General features: G+C 39.1%; 1 protein-coding gene and 1 long non-coding RNA gene across 2 annotated transcripts; one reads left to right on the forward strand and one right to left on the reverse strand.

Moving 5' to 3' along the window:
- Positions 1-2,744: 2,744 nt before the first annotated feature.
- Positions 2,745-13,509, forward strand: LOC121867563 (Y+L amino acid transporter 2-like). Its single transcript, XM_042367565.1, has 10 exons — positions 2,745-2,883; positions 7,493-7,877; positions 7,979-8,200; positions 8,734-8,959; positions 9,597-9,641; positions 9,893-10,016; positions 10,321-10,521; positions 10,781-10,930; positions 11,895-12,072; positions 12,582-13,509. Exons 2-10 carry the CDS (start codon positions 7,496-7,498, stop codon positions 12,641-12,643), a joined length of 1,590 nt encoding a protein of 529 aa, XP_042223499.1. The 5' UTR covers positions 2,745-2,883; positions 7,493-7,495; the 3' UTR covers positions 12,644-13,509.
- Positions 13,510-15,428: 1,919 nt separating this feature from the next.
- On the reverse strand, positions 15,429-19,279 carry LOC121867564. The gene is made up of 3 exons (XR_006089183.1): positions 19,172-19,279; positions 16,914-18,698; positions 15,429-16,613 (listed from the first exon to the last, which is right to left on the reverse strand). It is a non-coding gene; the product is annotated as an uncharacterized LOC121867564 (long non-coding RNA).
- Between the last annotated feature and the right edge of the window lie 633 nt (positions 19,280-19,912).

Below are 19,912 nucleotides of genomic sequence, written 5' to 3' on the forward strand. Positions count from 1 at the left end.
CTCCAACCCATCCTGAGTGTGAACCAAACAATTTCATACCCCACAAATGGTGACTCCCGGAGATTCGCACTCACACAGGATGGAGGAGAAACTGATCACGCTCCCAGTCTTCAAGCAACATGGAAGACTGGCTTATCCACCCAGAAGCAGCTCTCATCGACTCTACAACTACTGTCTCTACACCGCAGGTTAGACACCCTAGAGCAGCACTGTTTCTCCTAGCCGACACCAGCTCCTTTTCCTGCCCCCAAGCACCACGTCCTACCGACCCCAGCACACCCGTCCTGCCTCAGACGCCGACCCCGGCCCAGCAGTAACCCCTGCCGCCCCTGACGCGGCCTCTGTTCCTGAGTGCGGACCCACACACCCCTCTTTTCTCCCTCAGGTACTCTCTGCTAATGTCCTGCACCCTGCTGCTGTCACGAGCCCTCATCCGCTTCTGCTGACGCAGCCCCTGTTCCTGACCCAGGCCCACACACACCCCAGCAGGCGCATCTGACGACTCTGTACCTGCCGTGAGGGAAGCACAACATTCATCGCCTCCACACACCCTTTTTCTCCCTCTCTTCTCCCACAGATAGTGTGTATATAGACAGTTGTATCCAGCGACCGGCTCATCCACGCCATCGCCGTTGTCTCACATGAGGTATGCACCGCCCGTTCTGCCTCACATGTGCTAAGCAACTCTGCAGGCAACAAGTCTCCTACACCGCCTGGAGGGAAGGGGGAGTATTGTAGTGGAATTCTCCCCTACAAACGCTGTTTGTCGCTGCCTAGCCGACCCCACCAATTTCCCAGTGTATGCCTTGTGGTCTAGGTCAACCAGCGCCGCCATACACCACGGAGCGGGGGTCAACTGCTAAGCCACGCCTACCCCCGCTATTTAAGACCTGACCTCGTGGTGATCTCTTTTTCTACTTACAGCCGCAGCCAGCAACACCTCCTCCTCCTCCGCCTGCCTGGCGGTCCTCTCTCCCGCTGGCGAGCATGGCGACCCACAAGCTGTCCTTCTCTGAGCGTCCTCACCAGCCAGCTCTCTCTACATCACGCTTGTAACCATGCTGCCTTCCCAGCACCAAGCTGCATTGTACATCCAATACAACATGTATATAGAGAGCACATTGTGAGTTTCCTTTCTCCAACCCATCCTGAGTGTGAACCAAACAATTTCATACCCCACAGGCCGATAAAGATAAGACTCCAGAAAAGGCTCGTTAGTGAAAGATATAGAGAAAGAAGAGAAGATAGATAAAACGAGAGATTAGAGAAAGAGAGAGAGAGACAATGAAAAACATAAAGAGATAGAAAGAGAATAAGTGAGAGATAGCGAAAGAGAGAGACAGAGGTGGAAGTAGAAAAAATATAAATAAAGAGAGAGATAACACAGAAATAAAGGGAAATAGATAGCAAAAGAGAGACAGACATAGAGGAAGAGAGAAGCCGATAAAAAGATAGAGAGACAGACAAAGAAACAGGGAAGCAAAACACTCTCCAGACTGCTGATCCCTAATCTCACTGCCAATAGACAAAACATCGTCTCCAACCCAGTCCTACTAGAATTACACTCTAACTCCCGACTCAATGGTATTAGTTGCAAGGAATGGTCAGTGTCCGTGTTGCTACTACTTTTTTAACGTGGCCTCCCCCATTAGCCACACCTTAGCCACCATTTTACTACTACTACTACTACTATTATTATTATTATTATTATTATTATTATTATTATTATTTTTTTTTTTTTTTTATTATTATTATTATTATTATTATTATTATTATTATTATTATTATTATTATTATTATTATTATTATTATTATTACTACTACTACTACTACTAATAATAATAATAATAAGGGTAAAAGATGATGCAATGCAGTTTTCTAGTAACGTAAGACTTCACAAGACTTCACACAAGGCTTTCGTGTCTTGGTTGCCCAGATGAAAAAAAAATGTACCAGGGAGAGAGAGATAATTCGTATTATTATTTCGTCAGCCTTAAATGTTAAATTAGTAAGTTTGTACAGCTGAGGAACTTGAACCCTTGAGCAATGGTTTCATCCTCACACTTACTTAATCCTCCCGACACAGGTTTACTGATATACAGAGATGCTTGAATACACACACACACACACACATACACACACACACACAAATACATACCAGAAACACATATACAAAGCACATAAAGGATTACACTGAAACAGATACTAATAATGGCACACACACACAAACATACACAAACACACACACTCATTTTCCACAAAGTCATTACGCAACATTCATCTTGTATCAAATTTGGATAATAAAATCTTTAGACGAAAACCATAAACGATAAATGGAAAAAAAATGATAATTATAAACGTTGAAAGCATTACAATAACATTTTCACAGGTTCATCACATCTAAAACCGTTTTTGATAATTATATACACGAACTAAATATTGAGTTTATTAATACAAACACAACAAGGGATACCTTATACCTTATAAACAGGTACAAATAATCATCTTGAAACTAAAACACATAGCACTTGCCTCCTAAACATATGAGCTGTCCCAGTCTGACCACCTTACGTTGCCGACTACCACATTCATCATTCAATCCTATTTTCTATAAACCACTACACTAGCTTTCTCAAATGTAGCTCTGGAGTTGAAGGTAAAACTTAAATCCTACCATCAGTGAAAATTTATATAAAGGTTGGGTATTTGAAGAAGAAATGGTTAAAAGTGACTGCGATCTTGACGTTGGGCGCAAGTGACGTGCAGGAGGTAGGGAGTAGGTTGAGCCTTCAGAGCATAGAGCGTGATTCCTTCAGTGTAGTGTTACGGGTGTCTGGTGTGTGGTGGTGGAGGTGGTACAGTCAGTTCCCCAGCTAGTAAGCGGTAAGACAACTTTCTCTTTCTCAGCTTATGATATGCTACTGGTATTAAAGTGACTATTACTACTACTTCTGCTACTACTAATATGGCTATTACTACTACTTCTGCTACTACTAATATGGATATTACGACTACTTCTACTATTGTCAATATGACTATTACTACTACTACTACTACTACTAATGCTATTACTACTACTACTACTACTACTATTACTTATAGCCATACAATACGCAAATCCGTGCCGCATTCAGTGACTGTTGCCTCATAGTCTATGTCTGCGATTACTACTACAGTACCTCTGTTATTGTCATTACTCTAACTACTATTACTATTATTTCTAATACTACTGCCATTTTAACTTTTCCTGCAAGAAACTTGGATACTTAAACCCATTTAAACATAAACCAATAACAATTTAAAGGATTTTATTCTGTAAAGGGATAATTTAGTGTTTACTTGTGTTCTTCCAAGAGAATAAATGAATAAAAATTAAGCAAGAAGTGTTATTTAATTCTGTGCTCTGGGTATTGTTTATTTTTCTATGTAACATTAAGGATGTTTACCATATGTAAAGAAAAGACATAAATATTGACATAGTGATTGACAATGTTGTATTGTTTTGCTATTTAGAGGTATAATGATGTGTGTGTGTGTGTGTATGTGTGTGTGTGTGTGTGTGTGTGTGTGTGTGTGTGTGTGTGTGTGTGTGTGTGTGTTTTTCGTTTAGCCTTTGCGTATTGTATTTTTTGGTTTACTTCTAAATTATACCATTGATCAGCTACATGAAGTATGGAACGTATATTCTTGACTTATTTTATTTCGTTTTCATCTCCCAGTGTATCTACTTATCGCTCTCTCTTTCTCTCTCTCTCTCTCCTCCTTGTGCCATACCCATCCCCTCAAATTACTTCTTTCCCATTCATACTCTTTTCATCTCTCTCTCATGCTTGCAAAACAAAACAAAGTATTCTTCTACCACTCCTGACCTTTGAACGCTTGTTTCATCAAGTAAGTCTGAGTGGACAGATAAGAACTGCAACGCACTATTTACCCCGCAGAATCAACATCTCCCAGCGCTCATAGCTTCGTTCGGTAGACAGTCCACTTTGAATTAGGTTTTACATACGTGGTGTATATACAAACTTCACTCCTACGTCACGATAGATGGTAATTGAGAACCGGAGTTAGAATAGATACCGTAAATAGATGTGTGAGTGTGTGTGAGGCTTTTAAGTCCCCAGTCACAAAGGGGAAGAGAAATGAACGAATCTTTAAGAACCGGTTCCTTGTATGTGCTGAGATGTGGAAGTCGGTCAACATGATCCTACTTTCCTCCTAACACGTGGTAAGTCACTCAACACCATTCTTTACTTAATTCTTCTTTTATTCTCTAAAGACTCAGATGCATTTATCTCAGCCAAAAACAAAAGCATGTTAGAGGCAAATGTGTCTGGGAATGTGAGAGGCAAATGATTTTGAGAAAAGCTTTAATGAGGACAATTTCTTAAGTGTCATGATTACGTTTCGTGGTAAATTTAATATTATTTTTTTTTATAATTTTATCTTTTTTTGCTGTCTGGAGGGAATGACATAATGTTGATACAGATAATAGTTTTCTTTGTACCGTACGACTTCGATAACCGGTGGATTGTGATTCGGAGGAAAGAGGGTGCTCAATAAACTAGCCCCCACGCGAGGCAAAACTGAATCTCTTGAGGAAGTTGATATTCTGATAAAATCTTTAATTAAATATCCAGCGTTCACCAGCTATAAACCAACCCTGTGTAGAGTCAACAAAGAAATACCCGAAAAAAACAAATGTTGAAAGAATCTTGTTTGACCTGGGTGTTGTACTGATGAATGCTGTGGTCAGCCTCAAGTGGTGGCTGGTGTCAGGTGTTTGTTTGTGAGGGTGTGTTGTCTAGTCCACCTCCTCCTCCACCTCCTGCTAACTCCTTGTTATGTAAACTTTTTGTACAGTGTGAAGTTCTGTCTCTTCTTTCGTGATAAGCCTTCCATTGTTGGATTAATTAGTATCATTATTATTATTATTATCATTATTATTATTATTATTATTATTATCATTATTATTATTATTATTATTATTATTATTATTATTATTATTATTAAAAAGAGATTTCTTTCGGGATGTAAGTAAAGGAATAAAAGAAAGACAGAGGGGAAAAGAGAGACAAATCAGACACAAAGAATAAACAAGGGAGGAGAAAGAGAGAGAGATAAAGAAAGAGAGAGAGATAAAAAAAGAGGGAGATAGAAAATGAATGAAAGAGAGAAAAGCGGTTAGACTGAGACAGGGAGAAGCTGACCCTACATCAGCAACCATGACAAACTAAGGCCAGTTCACCATCAACTGTCTGAACAAAGTATACGCCATTTACTCACACAAGTTACATAATTTCTAGTCACCATCGTTCCATTAACACAAAAGATCACAAGACGCGTAAATAAAAGAAATCACAAATTCTTAAAATGCCCTTTGAGTCATACCGACCTTTTACATCCAGAGATTTTGTCATAGGCCTATTTTAAGATTTCCCTCGTTATCCTCTTCTTCTTAATTAAGTTATCTTATTCCAAGTATTTCTCTCTTTGTATCTCCTTCGTAATAGATGCTAAAGAGTTTTCAAAAGTTACAGACAGTCAGAAGAGATACGTACATAATAGTAATCTTAAACAATTATTACAAATATTTGAATAATTATCCCCACAGACTTAAACATATGTGATTCTGTACACAGGAAAGGTATTGAAAGTTTCTTAACAAAACAAATTAAAAACTATATAGAAACCGAAAGTAGAAACCCTTATTAAAGAAACGATATTCATGTTTTCAGTTTCCACGTAGTTAGTTTCCTCGTGATTATGTAATTCTTTTGTGCGTTTTACTCATATGTCTGGGAGTTTTTGCATGAGAGCCGTGATGCGAATGAAAACAGCGTCCTATGTTATGATTTAAATGATTCACTCCCAGCACCGACCCATGCTTACACTCGCCAATCAACTTAACCAACTATCGTTAAAATTTCCTCCATTGCTAAAGATATCCAGGAAATTTGAAGTCAAAAGAATTCATCAACAAATTACAAAACACTACTGTTGGTAAAGATTCGGACTTTGTCGACCAAGGAAATTACTAGAAATGTGAAATTTCTAGTGTATTTTGTGTTGTTCCAAGCGAATCTGATCTTCGTTTCCGTTGCAAATGAGCCGTTTTGACCCGCCCCCCCTCTCCCGAATTTCCAACTGTATTGGTCTCACAAAGTGGACAGGAGTTTGAAGTAGAGGGAAATTGTGGGGTAAAAGCATGCAAAATACTGACGAAACCAAACCTAACGAAACTTCCTAACCAGAGAAACCAGAAGGACCTGAGCTAACCTCTAACCGCCGGTGTGCAAAAAACTTACTTTAATTAACAGATGTTGAAGGATACAGTGATGCTACTTGTAGGAGGAAGTGGTGGAGTATAGACTTATGATCTTTGTATTCGGTACGAAACACCCAACTCTTGATATCCTTTCACAATCGTTCTATATTTTCCGTATGAACGCCTAAGGCACTTCACAGAGGTTGGCAGAATACCGTGAGCCTTATAAAAATGTCAATGGCAGCGGCTTCGTTTTCAAATACACGCAGAACGATTTGCCAAGACGAGAAAGAAAACCTGCGCACAGAGAAGCCATTTTTCGACCAGAAAACTAGCCCCCCAGGCTCCGTTGTGGGTCGTGTGACCTGTGCCCGGGTGGGCTAATTCCCGTAAAAAAAAAAAAAAGAGTAAAATTCAAAACTCGGAGTATGCGCAGGAGTATCGCGTGACACTGAGAGCAACGCTGATTGGTGGGACATATTCGTGTGACAGTAAGACTCACGGTGATTGGCGGAACAGTCTCGCGTGAGTCAGCTGCAAACAGTCTCCCCCTCTGTTCGGGTGAAGTTCTATACAAGGACCCTAACTCTTTCTCTACCAATAGTGGTGTCCCACAGGGTTCTGTTCTTTCACCTATTCTCTTCCTTCTTTTTATCAATGATTTAATTCACACTACGACTAATTCTATCCATTTTTACGCTGATGATTCTAGTCTTCACTCTTCTTCACATTTTCCCCTTCCCCCTAATTCGCAAACTAGATCTTTTTTCCAGAGCTGATATCAATATATCTACCAATGCGGATCTGTGCAGCATCTCCTTATGGGGAGGTAGAAACTGGGTTAAATTCAATAGTAATAAAACACAGTATTTAGTGTTTCCATGCTCATACACTGTGTCTCACTTCAAAAAGATGGTTTTCCGGAATCTTCTTGTAGATTAATATAATCTTTTTCTTTTCTATTTTTAATTTATTTTTACTCTTATTTTTTTCGCCCCCTGGGCCCCGTTGTGGGTCGATTACCTGTGCCCGGGTGGGTTATTCCCCGTAAAAAAAAAATAATAATTATAATCCTCTCGGTTTATTTAGTAAAATCTAGTGTGTGAAATAGCAGAGATTATACGGATATCAATATACACAAACGTAGCATAATTGTTTTAACCCATTCTTTTCAGGGATTAGTTAATAGTCCAACTATGACTGAAACGAGTTTATACTTTACAGATCATGACCATGACGAAGACAGACACCTACGATGTGGTCAACACAGACGAACCTCACGACAGTGCAGAGGATAAGATGTCACCGGTGAACCTTCATACGAATGTCGATACTGAGGCCAGAGAAGACTCTGACAGACTAATGAACAACCTGGAACCTAACAAAGAGGAAAAGGACGATGCCACGGACTCGTCGTCGGTGAGATTGAAGAAGGAGTTGGGTCTGCTGGAGGGTGTTGCGGTCATCGTTGGCATTGTCGTGGGCTCTGGGATCTTCGTCTCCCCCAAGGGCGTGTTACTGTACAGCGGCAGCGTGGGCATGTCCCTGGCGGTGTGGGTCGCTTGTGGGCTCCTCTCCATGGTGGGGGCTCTCTGTTTCACCGAACTGGGTCAGTATGAACGAAATTATTATGTGTAAACCTACGAGGTCCTTCTAGCGTCACTTAGGATAAAACTCCCCCAGTGACTAACTCTATACTGTCCTCCTCAGGCACGATGATCCCGGAGAGCGGCGGGATGTACAGCTACCTACACCGAGCCTTTGGACCCGTCTTCGCCTTCCTCTACATGTGGGTCACTATACTCACCAGGAACTCGGCCGGGACTGCTGTCATCGCCATCACCTTCGCCAACTACTTCCTCCAGCTGTGGTTGTCGGACTGTGAGACTGTACCTACCATACCAGCCAGGCTCATAGCAGCTGCCTTGATAAGTGTGTTCCCGGATCTCTCTCTCTCTCTCTCTCTCTCTATCCCTCTCTCTATCTATCTCATTCATGTAATCGAGTCAGTTGTTAATGTCGAGTTGGCTGTCTTTAATATTATCAATTCTGAGACCAATTTTTTTTTTACGATATTCGAAACTAAATGTGAACACTTTCATTTATCAAAGACAGACTTGAGTGTCTTGATCGTCATTTAAAACTTGAGTTATATCGAGGATTACAGACACAACATCGTTCCTCATTAAATCTCACCAGGTCCATCTAACACTTGGCTCTACTGTACAGTATTGTGTCTTCATGAACCTCAGACTAATGGTAAACAAAGGTACACTACGATAATTTTTTCATTGTTTTTCCTCCGCGGGTATAAGGCGGTGGTGTAACTGAATCCTCCTATAATATATAACAGCATGAATTATTATGTGGGGAGAAACAAATCTATAACAGTGTATTTATATAAACATGAAACTCTAAACTAAAAATCCAAACTCTACCACAACTACGTCCCTATCTTCCCCAAGTCTTCCTGACGTGGTTGAACTGCGTGAACGTCCGCTGGGTGACGAAGTTGCAGAATGTTTTCACACTGACCAAGGTTATGGCCCTATGTGTCATCATCTGTGCAGGCGGCTACCACCTTGGCACCGGACACCTCGAGAACTACCGTAATCCAATGGCTGGCACCACCTGGGAAGTGGCAGCAATCGCCACTGCCTTTTACCAGAGTCTCTTCTCCTACACTGGCTGGTAGGTGTGGGAACTGATCTGTCTGTGTGTGAAAATGAAGAAGCTATATAGTTTAGGGGGACGTCTCAGAACTCAGAAGCTACTGAAACTTTTACTCCTCGACAGATAATTCCTAACCTCACTAACTTTTATAGTCAAGTTAACACATCTCGAGAGTTGAGCACATACAATACACAAATTACGGACACATAATTATATGTTGTAATATAAAAGTGATGGTCAAGAGGCAATGTTAAATACAACTTTATTATCTCTGGGTGTAAACCTTCCTACAAGTCCACTTTATCGAGGTTATTTGTAGGCTGTGGTGTTATAATAATTACGATGAACTCTTTCTTTATGATATGATCATTATTATTATAGGTAATAGGAGTAGTAGCATAAGTTTTACTTGTATCATCAACAATATTGTCATTAATATAATCATATAATTACTAATTTCCCACAATAATTATCAGCATCACCATTTCAATTTGATGATTTTGAAATATTCTGACTGCTGTCGCGAATAAAAAATACGTTTGTTCTTTACTAATATGAGACCATTTACAGAATCTCTCTTGATATATATACTGTTGTTATCTAATCTAATCTAATTCTGAGTTACATCAATACATTAAAACATCTCTTTTTCCAGGGACTATCTGAATGTTGTCACTGAAGAACTTAAAAACCCGAACAGGTAAGAAGGACCCTACCCCAGGCCCCCCACCTTGGTCCTGCGTAATGTGTGTTTGTATACAGCCAACTTCTTGAAAATTTCCTTTTACTTGTAGTTGTACCTGTACCTTCCCTGTAACTCTTAATTGTACCTGAGTAGTATTTGTTCCTGTTTATATCTTGTGTAGGTTACGTAGAGACAGACTGAACTTCTGAATTTGTTATAATCGATGACCTGAGTGTTATAGATGTGTTTGTTATACCATGTTTCAGGAACTTGCCTCTCTCTATCATCATCTCAACGACACTCATCACTATCATCTATGTCCTCACCAACGTCGCCTACTTCGCCGTCCTCACACCGACGGAGATGCTCTCGTCAAACGCCGTGGCCATGGTGGGTGTCTAGGTCTGGCTGCTGTCTGTTGTATTTCTCCTAACTTTTTACACCGTTTTTGTATACTTCTTTCAGTACCTGTTTAAGTTCTTGTGTACTCTTGGCAGTGTCTGTACTATGTTTGTTTATCTTTGACTGTATCTGTTTACTCTTCATAATGTTTGTTTACTCTCAATAGTGTCTGTATTCTTCTATTGATGTTTACATTTTTTCGATTATTTTTTTTTTTTTTACCATGCAGTTTGTTTACACTGGACACATTATTTTCTGACAGTAACACGTCCATTTTTTTCCTCCCTTGCAGACGTTCGCCTCTCGGATGTTAGGGATGCTAGCGTGGACGATGCCCGTGTTTGTCATGTGCTCCACCTTCGGCAGTACTCACGCCTCAGTCTTCACCCAGACCCGTCTCATCTTCGTGGGTGCCAGGAGAGGCCAGTTCCCCCAAGCACTTACCCTCGTCAGTGCCAAGAATTACACCCCAGTACCTGCAGCTATACTTAATGTCAGTTCCTCCACCTGCTTAGATAGATATATAGATAGATATAAAGATACATAGACAGATAGATAGATAGATAGGTAGATAGATAAATGGATGGATGGATGGTAAATAGATAGATAGATAAATAGAATTATGGTTTTCAATATTATCACTAATGTCGTTATTATTGGTTATATTTTTTCTTCTTCTTCTTCGCAACTCGCCCTCGATCATTCTCCTCTAGTGTTTACTACTTTTTTACTTCTTGCTTCATGCACTTCAGGGGGTAACGATAGTGATGATGCTGGTGGTGCCTGACATATCCTCCCTCATCAATTACACCGCCTTCAGCGCCACCGCCATGCAGTTCTCCTGTATCTGTGCCCTGTTTTGGTTCAGATATAAATACCCCAGCTGGAACCGACCCTTTAAGGTAAGCAAACCAGGTGATTGAACCGTTAGATGGACCTTAGTCTTAATGGCCCCATGTTCTAATGTATTTGGATCCTTATTGAGGTTTCGTTCGTAATAACTAGGTTTGGTTGATATAGATGGAGACTATTTTAAAGTGGAGCTTATTTGACATAGGGACTATAGGCAGTTCATAGGTAATTTATATGTAGTATAGGTCTTTGTTAACATTTTTAGCCATAACACATTTATTTTTTATCGGCAAGAAACTATACCTATTACATATATTAGTTGAAATAATGAAATATTTTAGAAATATTTGAGAGTGGTTAAGAGGCGCTCATTGGCTGATATAAAACCACACTTGAGAAGAGAAAAAGACGATATCCCTCACGTGCGAAAAACGTATCTCAGTTAAGTCAGAGAGCCTGTACATAATTCTGTTTAAAGATAGCCAAAAAGCTTATAGAAATTACAATGGTAGATGCTACATTTTGTAAGATGGATTTCTTAATGATTTTAACTCATGTTTACCTGCGAGATCACCATTCTCTTGTTATCTGCTATAAATATTTTGACCACCTGAAGATAAGGCATTCTAGCTTATTTCCACCGATATACAGGTTATTAACATCCTAACAATACTTAAGTTGGTTAGGTTATGCTAGGTTAGTTTACTTAGATTAGGTTAGATTAGATTATCGCTAGGGTGTTTAATTATCAGGTTAATTAAGCTAGGGTGGCTAATCTTGCAAGTGATCCAGTTATTTCCTCTTGTTTACGCCCTTCAGCAGGTGTAGCCCAGGTGATGTCTGGCGTTGATTGTTCTACTCTTTACTTCACAGACGTTCTTTATTGTTCATGGAAAAGCTGCTCTTCATTTTTCTTAAAGAGACGCTCTATTTAATTTCTCTTTTGGATGTAAGTAAAAGTAATTCTCTCTAATAACCTTACAGGTGTTCTTTCACTGCTTCCTCCTCTCTCAGGTGTGGCTGGTGTTGCCTATTCTCTTCTCCCTGACGCAGCTCTTCCTTTTGTTGATCCCCATCATAATGACGCCCCTGGAGGTGGTGGGAGGCATCACCGTGATCATCACGGGTCTCCCTGTCTACTACCTCACTATATACCGCCAGGACATCGCCCGCTGGTTCTCCGCAAGTTTGGGTTAGTGTGAATTTGCTTTCAACGTTTCGTCACCAGTAGTTTTATTACACCGTTGTTAGTAACTGTAAAGTACTCACCCCCCCCCTCCCTTCCCTCCTCTCTCTCTCTCCCCTTCCCATCACGTTCACGCAAAAGACACAATCGCGAATTAAGGATGACGACTCTCGCAGATTTGTCTCCCACACCAGAGTGAAGGAAAACGTGAGTGCAGTGAGACACCTGAGGTAGGGTAGAGGCCATGCGTAGAGTTTCTTCTCCTGTTGTCCCCGAGGTGACGTTTGTTGAAGAATATTACATTATTATTAACACATTAATTTAGGATATTACTTCATAATGAAATGCGCCTAAGGCGGGTAGACATAAATGACATTACACGAAAACGCTAGTGTACTTCGTGTTTCTTTCCAATGTGGTTATCAGCATATACTCTACAATATATACCTGATTTAGTGGAAATGAATGTACTCTAATATACAGTAACTAATTTGAGTTATGTCATCAACTTCCAGACCAAATGACCATCATCTGCCAAAAGTTGTTCCTCTGCTTACCTGAAGACAAGGAGGACTGAGTGCAGTAGTGAGCCGGACTGTACAGTAAAGAACTTGTAACAAGAATTTATATTAAGATTATGATGTACTACCTAATTGTGTATATATATATATATATATATATATATATATATATATATATATATATATATATATATATATATATATATATATATATATATATATATATATATATATATATATACTATATGTGTGTGTGTGTGTGTGTTCTTAGTTTGATTCAGTTGATTAATGTATATGTTATGACAGAGCTACAAGAACAATGTTAAGAGTTGTGTTTCAATAGAATCTGTTACTATTATATAAAACATTAAATATTTAATATCTTTCATATTGGCTCCTAACAGTTGTGGTTCACTGATACTCAAATTAAAAGTAAATCCAAATATTACTGTAACACGAAAACTTGGCTTGGCTTGGGTAAATCATGACGTCACTAACACCTATTTCTCTAATTAATCTCTTTAAAATTTTCATGTTATATGAATTATCTAAATTATTATTCATATAATATATTACGAGGACAACTTCTCTTATTCTATCTCAACTAATTTGGATATATTAGACAACTTCCCTATCCTAACTTCTGACGTCATGACATACTGCCCTCTTCCCACATAAAATGAACTAAGATCTTCGCTATTTGTTTCATAATGACCAAGTTCTTTCTCATCTCGTCCTTATGAAGTTTGATGTATTCCATTGTATAATATCCCAACAAATTTCCTGTATTATTTGGTACAGTTTATGTATACTCCTACTAAAATTGACAATAATAAAAGCTGTGTACATACTAGGATGATTTCAATATAACTGAATAAAATTTGTTAGTATTTTACATATAATAATAAAGTATATCTTTGTATTACGTTGTATAATTAGACTTGAGCATAATGTGTCTCTCTGTGGGCCCGTTTTCTTGGTCGTCTTAGGGAAGAAATTGTCTCTTTGCGGTCCGTATTTAAGAACATATACATAAAACACACACACACACACACACACACACACACACACACACGTAAGTTTTCTCTTTTCCTCTATGTCTATTAATCTGCCTGTCTACTGTTCCTTTCTTACTTCCCTCTGTTTGGACGTTTTTCTCCTCATCTCGCGCTCTCTCTCTCTCTCTCTCTCTCTCTCTCTCTCTCTCTCTCTCTCTCTCTGCCCCTGACCTTTACTGACCCCTTCGCCAACTTGCAGTACGTCTGGGAAGTTATCAGGCAAGACAAAAAACTTGTTTCATCCCGGATACTGAGGTTATGATATTTCAGAATCATACTCTGAATAAGACTGTTTCCCCTATCACAAGTCTTACTAATATTGAATAGTTTTTTGGGGAGACTCACTGTCAAGATTGTATGCAAACTTTGTACACCAATCTGCAAAAACAAAAACAAATAGATAACCTGAGAGATGTACGTGTCCTTGACAGGGATGTGAACAACAGGCAAGGTATATATACAATAAAGACTAAGAGAAGATATTTTTCTTCAAGTGTCACTGAGGATGACCTCTAGAAGCTGTTAGACACACCAAGCTTGGAGGTGCTGTTATGTCTCTCCAACTCTCTCTTTGCAGCCTTAGTAGTAGATGTCTTAAAGATCAACTGAAGTTATTGCCGAAAAAGTGTACAGTTAGGCACCCATACACAGTTGGGTGGACTGGGCGTATACTGAGTGGGCACAAATATCCCAAAGGGTAGGAGGCGATCACTCTATCCATTCTCTCTCTCCCTACCCCTCACTTCCAGGTACATACGGCATAGATACTCACCCGTAAATTCAACCTTGACAGACCGAAGGAAAACTTGTTTGTGTCCTACGTCTTTGGAATATTAATTGGTATCGCGCCAAGTTACAGCAGAGTTACCAAATTGCTCTTTTACTCCTCCTCAAACACTTACTTTTTTTGTCTCTCTAAGTCTGTCTCGTTTTCCTGTAGTATCTTATTCTGTTAGTTTGTCTTCTTTGACTTTCTACGTACGTCTGACTATCGCTCAGTATATATTATATCCGTCAGTTAAATTCTCTCATTCCTCTAGCTGCCTGTTTCTCATTTCTTTCATTGATTTTTTCTTTCACACGCACACACACACATACACACACACATACACACACACACACACACATACACAAACATACAATAGTTACAAGATAGGGCCGTGGAGAAAGGGATTAAGGGCCTCGCCTTCCTAACCACCATAACAATAGTCCTCACAGAATCACTCACCTTTAGGTATAATGGGACCCTGACCTGACCTGACCTAACCTCACCTTTAATAAAACACGTAATAGCTTAGTGTATCACCTGAGAAGCTTTAACAAAATACGTAACAGCTTAGCTTACCACCATCAAGCTTGAAACAAAAAAAATAAGTTTTCTATGTCATCTGAGAAACCGCAATAAGTCATGTAGCAGCTTAGTGTATCACCTTACAAGCTTTAAACGAAATACGTAACGGCTTAGTGTATTACCTTACAAGCTTTAAATTAAACACGTAACAGTTTAGTGTATCACCTTATAAGCTTTGAATTAAACAAGTCACAGCTTAGTGTACCACATAACAAGCTTTAAATTAAACATGTAATAGCTTAGTGTGTGAAACTTAATAAAACACATAACACAAAGACAGGTAAAAATCACCTCATCGTCATCAGGTAAACTCAAACACTAAAAACATCATCCAAACCAGGTGATGCGTCTCTGTTACCTGTCGACCTTCACTACCTGATTTTCACATTATCCCCAGGTAAAAACAGGTATACAGGGTGATTCAGAAAAGGGTTCTTGTTATTATAAGTTTTATTGCATTAAATATCAAGGATCAGTAATACAACTATTCCTAAACTGTGGTGCAACTGTTCTTATAATTATCTATCATCTTAATCAACCTTAATGGAAACTAATAAGCATGAAACACATTACAAGATTAATACAGTAATGAATCAATAGGTCAGATTATCCAGACCACATGATAATGTTATGGAATATTCCCTTCTTCTGAATTACAACCGCAGGAACTCTATATCAGTTGAACCGTGTATATTGTCTGTGTAGTGTGCCCTTGTAGATCACTTTACAGATTATTTATTAGTCTTATATGGAGAGATAAATACAACATCTAGACATTTAAGGATATATTGTGATCAAGTGAATGGTCGACTTCGTATACAGGTGCATGAACGCGGTGTGTAGTTGTGTAGTTTTCGTTATAAATATATATTGATTATTTCATATTCCTTTTAATCCATAAAATCTAATGTATCAATGAATTCTCTGACGTATTGTGTTAGTATGAGGGTCAGGCGCCTTACTGCATTACTGATCCTCTCTATACAGGTATGATGCCGCAGCCAGCCACTCCAACACACTCACATGGATCTTCTTTTATCAGGTAGGAGCACAAGCCGCAGGAACAGGGCGCGTGAATGACAGTAGCAGCAATCGTTTGATACACTGTTGTCACGCTTATCACAGTCGAGGTTACTGTACAGGTGGATTCAAAGACTCCATTAAGTGACGTGGCCCCGTGAGTAACTTCCTGAAACGAGCACCTCTTCAAGTAACTTCTGCCATTATTTAACGTAACTACCTTCTGGAATACTTGGTTCGAAATGTCTCTCTTGAGTCTCTCTTGGGCCAACTCAGAGGTGACATGGGAAGGTGACAACTCAGGTACTCTGGTAGAACCGTCGCAGGTGCAACTAGTAGGGAGCATCTCTTTCTTGAGTTTCATGAGTGTTCTTAAGACGTTTTTATTGGGTAAGGCGTCACACCCTACAGTTACTGTTTGTGTTACTGTTGTGAGGAATGTTTGTTTCACCTTTGTGGTCACGGCAGATGTCCACAGTGGAGCAGGTGGAAGATTGTCTTGGTAGGAGGAAGTTGTTTCTGGGTAGGCGCCAGCGGTCGTCACCACCACCACCAGTAGAGACAAAAGCTGACTCACCATGTTCACCTTTACTGTCTCTGTTGTGGATGGAACAATACGATCACGATTATGGGAATACTAGAGGATGATGAAAATATTTAGATATGTAATTATGTCCAAATAATTTGGAATGCATTTCTCACACACACACACACACCTGTAGTTTGAGCTTTTCCCCATCTAGTTATTATATATCTTATTTGTATCACTTATGTTATTTGTAAATCGAAACCCATTCCCCAATTATGTAACTGTATATTTTCAGCCTTGTGGCTGCCAAGCTCTTTCAATAAACCGATAATTATTATCATTACACACACACACGCACACACCCCTACCTGGTGGAGTCACAACAAAGAATAAGATCTAAAGGCAACGTGCTACACGTCCTGGCCTGTCAAGAATTAAAAGGTGCGGATGTTTACCCACTTACAGTCACTGTGTAGCTCCCATCCGCTGCCAGACGCACGAGATAATATGAAATTGGATATACATGAATTATATATCCAATTCCGTTTTTGTTCTTCCTATAAGACTATAATTCTGAAGTTAAGAGGTGACGGCAACTGGAGTGAACCTATTTTAACTTCTTAACATAGATATTAATATCGACACCACACCTACAGCCGGGATTTTTTATAGTTGACGGTACAAGCCCAGCCCCCCATTGCAACATTCAATTGATATTGATTATGTGATTTCCCTCCTTGCTACCCACAACAATGAGGAAAGGCAAAGTTGACAAGTTACAATAAGGAGTGAATAATCTAGGGTTGAAATACGTGGATGCAACAAGTATGGAGCACCCACACACGAATCAATTATCGTGACGACAAATTTAAGTTGTGAAACGGTTAAGAAGATTATTTAGTAAACTGAGAAATTTAATAACATTTATATTATTAAGTATTGATTAATATTGTTAATTAGGTACATTACATAACAATTAAGCGAAATATACAATTATCAAAATGCACCAGAATATTACCATATTATTCTTACTTTAAACATTAAATACACGTACTTTATACAACAACCAAAACCCTGATAGAAATGGCAGCTCTGGTAGCAGGTCTGGGTTGAGATGGCCAATCACTACCGCCGTAGTCCACCAACAGAAAACCATCACAACACCACCAGTGATCTTTATATATATATAAATTTGGAATATTTGTATAATATTTTGTACGGTAAATTTATTCTGTAGAGAGTCATGGAAATAAATTAACACAGTATGTGAATATATCACTTGTAACATTTATTTATTAATGGAAGTAATAATTCAACTAATGTCTACATAACAGTGATATAAAATAAGAACACAAATTAAACATAATTGGTATCACATTTTTTTTTTAAGACCACCATTTTATAGAACGTGTAAATCAACTTTGTAAATAGTCATCTCACATTTGGCCAAACACGTGTGCAATACTTTTTAGCAGACAAAAAAAAAACATCCATTCTGCTAATCACCTTAAGAAATTGATTTGTCTGACATCCGCTAACATAGGGGCGGGTTTTCTCTACACTAACCATCATAATCCGTGTGATATATTATTTTACAGGCTCGATTCCACAGCCATATCTCTTGACACACACACAAGGGCTACGCTGTGCAACTGCAGAACATTGGTCACATAAACATGGAGCATCAATAAACTCGGGTTTAGGCTGTACAGTGGGAGTAGGACTAGAAGCAGTACCACGTAAAGAAGGTACAGGAGAAGTAGTAATGAGACTATAAACAGTGACAGTAGTAGTAGTAGTAGTAGATGCTACGGTAATAAAAAATTTCGTTGAACACTGAAGGCAACAATTGTCGGGCTCGTTCACTGTAGTCTTAGTGTCGTCTTCCGTGTAGATTATCACAGGTACAACATCCAAGGAGGTGTCACTTGGAACAGTAATTCTCTGTGTTGTTGTTATGAGTGGCGCCATCGTCATCGTTCTCGTCGTCGTTATGTGGGTGGGTGTGTAGGACAGCGTCTCGGGGACAAAACTGTGAAGAGAAGTCGTTGAGGGAGCACCGGCCGTCACCACTAGCCACAGCAACAGAGGCGCACAATGACGTCGCAAGTACATCTCTACTAGCGTCTTGTTGATTATGGAGAACACAGATTCTGGAATTTTACAAACGAACACATAATATAAAACACTTCACGCAGTAATATGGACATAATAATGGTAGAGTAAGCACATCTCAAGCTTGATAATGGTAGAGTAAGCACATCTCAAGCTTGATAATGGTAGAATAAGCACATCTCAAGCTTGATATTGTTACAGTAAGCTCATCTCAATCTTGATAATGTTACAATAAGCACATCTCCAGCTTCGTAATGATACAGTAAGCACATCTTAAGCTTGATAATGTTACAGTAAGCCCATCTCAAACAGTAAGCACATCTCAAGCTTGATAATGGTACAGTAAGCACATCTCAAGCTTCATGTTATTTAAATTACTCTCAAACTTACTGACAAGTATAACCTTATCAAAATATCCTTGAGTTGATACTTATGTTCTCAGAGTATCCCTTGCCCATAAATAAAGAAAGAACATTATTTACTATGAGATCTTATTATCAATTAGACCTACCCTTGGCGTTGACGGTTTTGCGCTGTATCAAGGCTGGCACGACACTGGGGTAGCCCAGGTAAGGCCAGCTTTCTTCCGCTTTCTTGTCCACTCCGCTGCCAGGTGTATGCTCACTTCAAACCTATTGGGGGAATACTAATAACAACTGGAAACTATTTTGAGTTTATGGTTCAATATTAATTTTTTGTTTAGTGGTAATTAATCAGTGACGTGAAGAAAGACTACTAACATCTCTCTGTTTGAACTATCTTGTACGGTATGATATTTCAGGGTATTTTTATGCTTGAAGAAAGTTTAAAACGATTGTAGATAAAATTTGCAGCAAAATATTGTAGATGTTTATTAAATAATCACCAGAAAAAACAAAACATAGTAAAATAATAAGGACTTAGAGGCAAAAGTGACTTAGATAGAGCCAGAAAAATTCGGCAACAAGTATTTACAGTTCCTGCCAACTTGTGGTTATGTGTCCTCATTGAGTTCAAGTGCCATTGACCCGGAGTTGTCTAGCCAAGTTTCACAAGTAAGCCTCACCAGTTCATGTTCCCTTCTGTTACTAGATGCTAGGAAATCGTATTCAATTATAATCAAATCTTTAGTAGAATTCCGACATTTGTTATGGTAGATGCTGGAACTGAGGCTAAAGGTTGTGTTGTATAAGGTTTATTAATTATATCGTATGGAAATCTTGAGAATTCTGGTACACCACGACCCTCATACAGCCCACCACGTCCCTCATAC

Source organism: Homarus americanus, unplaced genomic scaffold (genome assembly GCF_018991925.1).
Source record: "Homarus americanus isolate GMGI-L3 unplaced genomic scaffold, GMGI_Hamer_2.0 scaffold2106, whole genome shotgun sequence".
In the NCBI taxonomy this organism is placed as follows: domain Eukaryota; kingdom Metazoa; phylum Arthropoda; class Malacostraca; order Decapoda; family Nephropidae; genus Homarus; species Homarus americanus.